We start from the raw sequence: 9428 nt of genomic DNA on the forward strand, positions 1-9428 counted from the left end.
TTTCAGAAAATATTTTCTGCTTTTATGGGTGCTTGGGGCGATTGAAAATGTTGATCAACTAAAATTTTTTTTCCGGTTAATCGTAAAATAAAGGCATTTATGATGAAAATTGATTTACACTTTCATTTTTCATAAATAATTTTTTTGCCTCACCCAAAACATATCAACTAAATCTCTACTCCCACCACCCCTCCACTAATGTTCTTGGTGTCCGATGGCCAACCACAGCTGCCACTGCCAGTCCCTGATCACGAATTTTTATCTAAAGTTTATTTATTTTTATTTTTATTATTATATATGTGCTTGGGTCGAGAGATATGAATATGTGAGAAAATAGTAGAAAATATATTTTCCATAGCACTTTTTGAAACGCAACCAAACACAAAAAAAATATTTTCTGGAGTATTTTAAAAAATACAACCAAACACTTAAAATTAATTTATTTTACAAAAATTATTTTCACTTGAAAATATTTTACCATTAGAAAAAATTTAAATATTTTACGGTTAAGAAAATATTTTTCGTCAAAACCAAACACAACCAAAGACATCTTTCTCAAATATTCAATTTGACCTGATAATAAATAGGAATCCATGTTGAGACCATTGACAGCTAGTTACATGACATCAGCTCCAAAATTTATATGTTCTGACGTGGAGAAAATTTAAGGTACAGCCGAAATTCTCTTTGTTCTCTATCTCATTTCTACTTTCAATTAAGCCTAGAAGAAGTTGCTTCAGCTTTTATCCTTGACCATGGAGTCACAAGCAGAAGTTAACTTTGGAAAATCTATCATAGTACCTAGCGTCCAGGAGCTAACCAAGGAACCCATCTTCAACATTCCAGCTAGGTACGTGCGAGATGATCAGGAGGACCCTTTGATTGTCTCTTATGACCCATCACTTCCATCTGTGCCGGTTATCGATCTTGAGAGATTGGATGTTGAAGCTTACATGAATTCTGAATTGGACAGCCTTCACTCTGCTTGTAAAGATTGGGGATTCTTTCAGGTATGGATTGTATATGGCCTATATATTTGGACTCAGGCCTTGTCCCAAATTTGTTATGACTGTCTGTAATGCTTCTTATATATATATTTTCTCTCCACACACACAAGCAAAACTGACATGGCTAAAAGTTGATAATTATTTATTAGCCAAATCAAGGAACTATCTCTATAGTTGTTTCCATTCCTGGTTTTTGAGTTGGGTCACTCTCTTATATGTAACTTGACACTTCTACATTTTAAAAGTTTCCAAATTGTTACTAGTATTGGTGATCATAAATGCCTTATTAAACTGCAGTATGCCAGTGGGTTCTATGGTCTATACCAATCTAATAAGTTGCTTTGAACAACATAACTCCTATGCCAAGACACATGAACTCTGCAATATAAATTTGATGGGCTGCAATGTTTTATGTGAAGTTAGTTATTCACATCAAGCAAGATGTTTACAATATTTATGGTTGTAAGCAAAATGACCGGTATTTGAGAGAGAACAAAACACTAGGTAGGATGATTCTCACTATACTCCCTCCATAAGATATTATTTCAAGTGAAATTGAGACAATCCATTTCACGGCTAAGATTGTGTTCTTTGGATCTAACATCTTCCAAAGTGGCGTGTCATTTAAAATTTTAAATAATGTGACACTAGATACCCCTTTAGATTTGTAAATTTAATCAGAAACATGAAATGGAGAGGACCTTTTTCCTATTACATTGCCAACAAGTTCCCTGCCTTTATCTGTATCTGCTAGTCCTTGATTTGGTGATAGTTGTTCTTCCTGTTTTCAGTTTTTACTGCTACTCTTGCACTGCTTAGCAGATGATTTTTGATCTTTGATTGGTTTAAATATATATAATATTCTGCACCCTATGCTTCTATTTTTATAATATTGAATAGAATCATTGGATTCTAAGGTGTGTACACACACATATATATCGATATGTTAGCACTTTTATATTATAAGTGCAGGTTGTGAACCATGGAGTCAGTACTTCATTGCTGGAAGAATTCCGGACACAAATTGATAGTTTTTTCAAACTTCCATATGAAGAAAAGAAGAATCTTTGGCAGGAGCCAAACAATCAAGAGGGCTTTGGGCAGCTCTTTGTGGTGTCAGATGAGCAGAAGCTAGACTGGTCAGACATGTTCTATATAACTACCCTTCCACATAATATAAGGAGGGGTCACCTATTTGACAAGCTTCAGCCAAAGCTCAGGTCTCTTTCTATGTTCACCATTTGGTTTTGGAAACACTTGTTTCAGGTATTACACATGCACATGACTTCACTTCATCTTCATTTTGTGATATAGAGAGACCTTGGAAACTTACTCTATAGAAGTGGAGAAGCTGGCCTTGACAATCTTAGGACACATGGCTAAGGCTTTGAAAATGGATGTTGAGGAAATGAGAGAGCTGTTTAGTGATGGAGTTCAGTCAATGAGAATGAATTACTATCCTCAATGCCCTGAACCAGATAAGGCCATTGGGTTCACTCCTCATTCTGATGCTGATGCTCTAACAATTCTCTGTCAGGTCAATGAAACTGAAGGCCTTCAGATCCGTAAAGAGGGGAGATGGGTTCTTGTTAAACCTCTTCCAAATGCTTTTGTAGTCAATATTGGTGATATCATGGAGGTACTAGTATTTTATAATCTTGATATAGTATTAGCTTAACCTCATTTTCAATCTCCAAAATATGGGTCCAACTGTCCAAGACTAATTGACTAATCCCTGAAACTTATAAGATTAGGCCACAAATGAGTCATCAAAATTGCATTATAGAAGCAAAAGAATTTGACAAAAGGCTTTTCTTTTCACTGTTCTTCAGCTGTAGAAGCCACAGAATGTGTCCTGTAAGATTATTTTAATTCAATTTAAGTATTAAGAAAGTTGGAACTCTTCCAGACTAATAATTCTAGACTAATGTGACCAATTTCCATGCATTTACAACCATTTGTATCCATTAATTTATTTGGAAAAAACAAATCTACAGGAAACACAATCATTAACTTCCTTTTTAAGTCATGGCCTAGCTGCTAGAGCTTTTATGAAGATAGAAACTATGTCTGCAATGCAATATCTTGGATTAAACTGCACGGGCAAGAGGAATCTATTCCGACAATATGAATCTACATATTGGGTGATTTCTTCCAACTGCCAAGTCCTGGAATCAGTTATACTTGGCAACTGCACCAGACTCCTGTTTTCCAAGATCTAACTTAAGAAACTTTTATTTAGGACTTTTATCAATTAGCTCAAACATTGTCAGAACTGAATCAATTTAGGGAATTAATTGTTTGTTTTATGTTAAAATTAACACTGGATTCCCAGTGGGACCTTTGTCATCCCCAACAACTTTCAATGCTACATCAAAAAAAAAAAAAAGTTGTTATAAACTTTTCTTGTTTATTCTGCAGATTGTGAGCAATGGCATATATCGGAGCATTGAGCATAGGGCAATAGTAAATTCAACAAAAGAGAGGCTCTCCATTGCTACATTTTATAGTTCCAATCTAGACTCGGAACTGGGTCCTGCACCTAGCCTTATTGGTCCTGGCAACCCAGCAAATTTCCGGCGAGTTCCTTTGGAGAAGTACTTTAAGGAATTCTTTGCTCGAAAACTAAGTGGCAAGTCGTACCTTGATTTCATGAGAATAGAAAATGGGGAGGGCAACACCAGTTGAATGCATTATTTATTAGCAAAATTGTGCAGTACATGAGTAGCAGAATGGTAAGTTGCAAGAATATAAGTATCTTCTATCATGAAGAGTGAAATTCAGTGGCTTCATCAATAATTAAGAAAATAAAATGCAGAAACTTCTGTAATATTCTTGTTCTTTATGATCCTGCTTGAAAGACCAGCAAATAAGGGACATTAGAGTTGCAAGGACTTCCATCTTCTTGAAGGTTTATTTGCAATTTGTAAAAGTACATTTAATAAATGTTGAATGTATAATCGAAATTAAGCAAAGAGTCGGGTAGTGGGTACTGAAATGGTGAGACACAAGAATTTAGGTCTCAATGTCATATCTTCTATCATGAAGAGTGAATTTCACTGACTTTATAAATAATCAAGAACATAAAACAACTTCTGTAATATTGTAATTCTCTAGGTTCCTGTTTGATCACGGAATGGACCCCACCACAAAAAAAGCCAACTATATTACTACCAGAAAAAAAATGCCCTTAATGGCTACCCACAAACCAAAGATCACTTCCAGGCTCAAGAGGTTCAAATCCACTTTTGAGAGAGAGATCTGAGCCTAAATGTTAGGATTAGTACATTTGTTATTTAATTTATAATTTGATGGTTAAAACAATGGAAGAAAAGGGATTTGAACCATGGTTTCCTAATAAAAAATGAGAGGGTATACTATGATGTATTTCCTACTAGTATGTCTAGGAGTTTATAAAAGAATGAGGGGAAATGAAAGAAATACAGAATTGATATTCACCTTATTTCATTGAAATAATGAGTATTTCTGGTTTTTATGAATGGTTAGAAGAGAATAGAATAGAATAATACACTCTCCTGCCAATTTTATTCTTTTCCATTCCATTAAACTCTCAAACAAGGACATAAATAAAATATTCTAGAAAATTTCTTTGAATTTATTCCATTCATTTCCACCCTCCCAACCTCCCAAACAGGTTGAAAGAAAATAGAAATAGACCCACAGAAAAAGGCATTCTGGACCAAGAGAATGATGTGGCCTGATGATCATGACAATGATTCCAATGTTTGGGCCTAGGGGACTAGGAAACAGGTCCCTGGTGTGTCCTGATCATGACAATGAGTCCAACCAATATTTGACATAGGGTCCCATCCTTGAAACCAGCCAACCCATCTCAGTCCTCTTATAAAGATATGAGTGCCCACTTTGATGTGAAGAGTTTGAGCCCATAATGCTTGGCTGACAGCGCCACATCAATTTTTAAGTGGAATCAAATCCTCTGCAGATATTGCATGACATACAACTCTACAAAATTTTAGGTAGTATTTTACTAGAATTTTAGTTCTGGTGGCTTCAGAAATTTTTCTTAAGCTGTTTCTTAAGAAACATAAATTATACAATCTAATAAAAAGAGAAATTCATATATTAACAACAACAATAAATAAAGAAAAATAAAAAAAAAACAAAAACAACGTAAATACATAAAGTTTACAATTATCTTTTAAAATCGTTGCATGATAGTCTTATTATCAATGCTACAAGCTACATCTCTTTCAATATACACAACCAAGCAATCATTCATCCACTAAATGTAGTACAAATTATGGAATAACATTTAATTTTATTGGCATAAAAAAAACTGAAAGTGTTCCCAAATTTTTTTAAAGGGTAAACAGATAAAATTTTTTAAATTATTATATATAAAAAAAATCCAGGTCAAGGTAGTCCTGGGACCACCCTAGCCTTAAGGTGGCGCCGCCCCTGGTTTGGTGCTATTTATTAACAAATTTCTATTAGAAAATGCTTGTAAGATCACGTTTGTCCAATTTTTAGCTTGATCCGACGTAAGAGTAATATAATATAACATGTCCCACGAAGTCAGCAACTGCAGCTCCAAACTTTACAAGTTTTGAAGTGAAAATTTTTTGAGGTAAGCTGAATTCTTTGTTCTCTCTTTCTCTGATCTTAACTTTCAACTATTGGCCAAGAGCAAAGAACGAAAGGACAAAGATTGTTTTTTTTTTTCTTCTCTACCTCAACTTGCTTCAGTATATCCATGGAGTCAACAACAGAAGTTAACCTTGGAAAATCTATAATAGTGCCTAGTGTCCAGCAGCTGAGCAAGGAGCCAATCATCAACATCCCAGCTAGGTACGTGCGAGATGATCAGGAGGACCCTTTGATTGTCTCTCATGACTCATCACTTCCATCGGTGCCAGTTATCGATCTTGAGAGATTGGATGTTGAAGATTGCATGAATTCTGAATTGGACAGAATTCACTCTGCTTGCAAAGACTGGGGATTCTTCCAGGTATGTATGGTACTATGTTGTCTAAGAAATGTTTTTGTATTGAGTTGGGTCACTCTTTTATGTGTAACATGGTCATGAGACCTATTTATTTTAATGTTCCAAAATATGGTATTCATAAAAGCCTTATTAAACTGCAATATACTAATTTAAGTTGCTTAGAACATTGAAATGCCTCCTATGCCACGACACATGAACTCTGCAATTTAGATTGGGTGGGCTGCAATGCTTTTACTTTTATGTGAAATTAGTTATTCACGTCAAATAAGATAGTTATAAAATATTTATGGTTGTAAATAGTAATGATCGAAATTTGAGAGAGAGAATAAAACACCAGGTAGATAGGGTCCATACAACCCAGGATGAATCCATTTTGTATTACCATTTAAAATTTTAAATGACTATACACTTTTAAATTTGTAATATTTAACTAGAACCATGAAATGAAGATAATCTTTTTCCTATTACATTGCCAACAAGTCCCCACCTTTATTTGTATTTGCAGGTCCTTGAGTTGTTGATTGTTGTTCTTCCTGTTTTCAATTTTTACTGCAAGCCTCTTGCGCTGCTGAGCAGATATTTTTTGAACTTTTATTGGTTTAATTTTTTTTTTTTCCAAATTTGATGATGTCCTGCACCCTATATATGCTTCCATTCTTATAGTATTAAACCTAATTATTGGATTCTAAGGCAAGCACACACATACTTAGAATCATTAGCAATCTAATTCTTCTATTGTAAGTGCAGGTTGTAAACCATGGAGTTAGTACTTCATTGCTGGAAGAAATCCGGACACAGATTGAGAGTTTTTTCAAACTTCCATATGAAGAAAAGAAGAAGCTATGGCAGCAGCCAAACCATCAAGAGGGCTTTGGGCAGCTCTTTGTGGTGTCAGATGAGCAGAAGCTAGACTGGTCAGACATGTTCTTTATAACTACCCAACCACATGATATAAGGAGGGGTGACCTATTTGACAAGCTTCCAACAAAGCTCAGGTCTCTTTCTACCTTCTTGGTTTGGTTTTAGAAACACTTGTTTTAGGTATAACACATACACAATTCCAATTCAAGTTCAAATTTGTGATGCAGAGGGGCCTTGGAAACGTACTCTATAGAAGTGAAGAAGTTGGCCATGACAATCTTAGGTTATATGGCTAAAACTCTGAAGATGGATGCTGAGGAAATGAGAGAGCTGTTTAATGATGGAGTTCAGACAATGAGAATGAATTACTATCCTTGTTGCCCAGAACCAGATAAGACCATTGGGATTACTCCTCATTCTGATGCTGATGCTCTAACGGTTGTTTTTCAGCTCAATGAAACTGAAGGCCTCCAGATCAGGAAGGAAGGGAGATGGATTCCTGTTAAACCTCTTCCAAATGCTTTTATAGTCAATATTGGTGATATCATGGAGGTACTAGTATATTTTGATCAATAGTATAGCTTAACTTCATTAGGCAACAAAGTTATCAGAATAGCATTGTAGAAGCAAAAGAATTTGACAAAGGGCCTTCTTTTTTGCTGTTCTTCAGCTGTAAAAGCCAAAGAATGTGTCCTGTCATATTACTTTAGGTCAACTTAAATACTCAGAATGTTTGGAACTTTTCCAGACTAATGCTAGATTAATATAACCAATTTTCATGCATTTATTACCATTCCACTCGTTTATTAGAAAACAACTACTCTATAGTAAACACAATCATTAACTTCCTTTGTAACTATTATGAAGATAGATAGAAACTATGAATGCAATGCAATGTCTTCGATCAAACTAAGGGGGCTAATAGGATGTTTATCCCATCAATATGAATCACTTTGTGATATATTCCTGCATATTGGGTGATTTCTACTAGGTCCTGGAATCAGTTGTACTCGGCAAGAGCACCACCAGACTCCTGTTTTGGAAGATTTGATAAAAAGAAACTTTCAATTAGGACTTTCATCAATTAACTCAAACACTGTCTGAATTAGTCAAGTTTGGAATATAGTTTGTTTTATGTTAAAGTTAACATTGCTATTCCCAATAGGACCTTACTCATCCACCACAACAACGGTTTTTCATCAAATACAAAGTTAACATTGGTATTAAATTTTCTTGTTCACCCTGCAGATTGTGAGCAATGGCATATATCGAAGCATTGAGCATAGGGCAACAGTAAATTCTACAAAAGAGAGGCTCTCCATTGCTACATTTCATAGTTCCAATATAAACTCAGAACTTGGTCCTGCACCTAGCCTTATTGACCCTGACAACCCAGCAAATTTTCGAAGAATTTCTATGGAAAAGTACCGTAAGGAATTTTTTGCTCGAAAACTAGATGGCAAGTCATATCTTGACTTCATGAGAATAGAAAATGGGGAGGGCAACACCTATTGAATGCACCGCCAAATTATGCAGTTGTTGAGTAGCAAAATGGTGAGTTGCAAGAATTTATCTTCAATCATGAATTCATGATTCATAAAGAGTAAATTCAGTGGCTTCATTAATAAGTATGAAAATAAAATGCAGAAACTTGTGTACTATATTCGTCCGTTATGATCCTGTTTGAAAGACCACCAAATAAGGGACATTAGAGTTGCAACTTGCAAGGACATCTATCTTCTTGAAGGTTTTTTTGCTATTTGTAAAAGTACTAACAAATGTTGAATGTGTAAGCGAATTTAAGCAAAGTGTAGAGTGGTGACATGAGAGAATTTAGTCCTCAATGTTGCTCCCAGAAGAAATGCCCCACTCTTTGGCACCCACAAACCAAAAGTCACTCCTTCCCAAGCTGATCTACTTGTAAGAGAGAGAGAAAATAAATAAATAAATTACCTAAACATCGATTCTCTTAATAAAAGAGAAGACGCTTGCCATTAAAGCTATAAGGCACGTGGCTAGATCACTAGAGTGATATACGTCTAAAATAAAGCATTTTTTTAACCCGAAAAAAAAAAAAAAAAAAATCATAACTAAGCACTACCCCTTTTGAGTTGCATTTTGATTCAAATATTATATTTTTCATTTTTAACATCAATTTGTATTCTCAATTTACAGTTAAGTATTCAATTGATTTTTTAAAATATTTTATCTAAATCATTCATAATTATATTTTGATTTTTTATATCAATTAATAATAAAATGAATGTAGGCAAAACTACACTATTGGTCCCTGAAATTTATCCTGTGAGCACATTTGATCGCTCAAATTTCAAGTGAGCACTATTGGTCCTTAAAATTTTAAAAATGAGTGATACTAGTTCTGTTAAAAATATTGCTTATATGGCTAACAAAAAGTGACGTGGCATTTATAATTTTACAGTAGGCACTTACAAATTGACGTGGCAACTTGAGTGTCATACACCATATCAGCTATTTAATTATAAAGTTGCAACGTAATCTTTAATTGGATTTTATTTATTCTTATGCCAAAAAAAAAAAAGAAAGGATAGGAT

The 9428-nt window shown here is 34.5% G+C and overlaps 2 protein-coding genes across 4 annotated transcripts; both read left to right on the top strand.

The window, feature by feature from the left end:
• Positions 1-605: 605 nt before the first annotated feature.
• LOC115993124 (protein SRG1-like) lies at positions 606-4038 on the top strand. Its single transcript, XM_031117402.1, has 4 exons — positions 606-1010; positions 1980-2227; positions 2322-2646; positions 3429-4038. The coding sequence occupies exons 1-4, from the start codon at positions 756-758 to the stop codon at positions 3693-3695; spliced, it is 1095 nt and encodes a 364-aa protein (XP_030973262.1). The 5' UTR covers positions 606-755; the 3' UTR covers positions 3696-4038.
• Positions 4039-5536: 1498 nt separating this feature from the next.
• Positions 5537-8715, top strand: LOC115993125 (protein SRG1-like). 3 transcript variants are annotated; one of them, XM_031117405.1, is made up of 5 exons: positions 5537-5616; positions 5786-5997; positions 6742-6989; positions 7083-7407; positions 8104-8715. In XM_031117405.1, the coding sequence occupies exons 2-5, from the start codon at positions 5941-5943 to the stop codon at positions 8368-8370; spliced, it is 897 nt and encodes a 298-aa protein (XP_030973265.1). In that variant the 5' UTR covers positions 5537-5616; positions 5786-5940; the 3' UTR covers positions 8371-8715. The 3 variants fall into 3 exon arrangements, with proteins under 3 accessions (XP_030973265.1, XP_030973263.1, XP_030973264.1); XM_031117404.1 differs by having other exon boundaries at positions 5545-5616; positions 5736-5997; XM_031117403.1 differs by having other exon boundaries at positions 5538-5997.
• Positions 8716-9428: the final 713 nt, after the last annotated feature.

This window comes from Quercus lobata, chromosome 5 (assembly GCF_001633185.2).
Source record: "Quercus lobata isolate SW786 chromosome 5, ValleyOak3.0 Primary Assembly, whole genome shotgun sequence".
NCBI lineage: Eukaryota > Viridiplantae > Streptophyta > Magnoliopsida > Fagales > Fagaceae > Quercus > Quercus lobata.

Bases quoted from the DNA above. Each gene is read 5' to 3' on its own strand.
- LOC115993124 (XM_031117402.1), top strand. From the start codon at position 756: ATGGAGTCACAAGCAGAAGTTAACTTTGGAAAATCTATCATAGTACCT. The intron at 1,011-1,979 runs GTATGGATTGTA...TTATAAGTGCAG, and splicing joins AAGATTGGGGATTCTTTCAG to GTTGTGAACCATGGAGTCAG. The intron at 2,228-2,321 runs GTCTCTTTCTAT...TTTGTGATATAG, and splicing joins AAGCTTCAGCCAAAGCTCAG to AGAGACCTTGGAAACTTACT.
- LOC115993125 (XM_031117403.1), top strand. From the start codon at position 5,743: ATGGAGTCAACAACAGAAGTTAACCTTGGAAAATCTATAATAGTGCCT. The intron at 5,998-6,741 runs GTATGTATGGTA...TTGTAAGTGCAG, and splicing joins AAGACTGGGGATTCTTCCAG to GTTGTAAACCATGGAGTTAG. The intron at 7,408-8,103 runs GTACTAGTATAT...TTCACCCTGCAG, and splicing joins ATATTGGTGATATCATGGAG to ATTGTGAGCAATGGCATATA.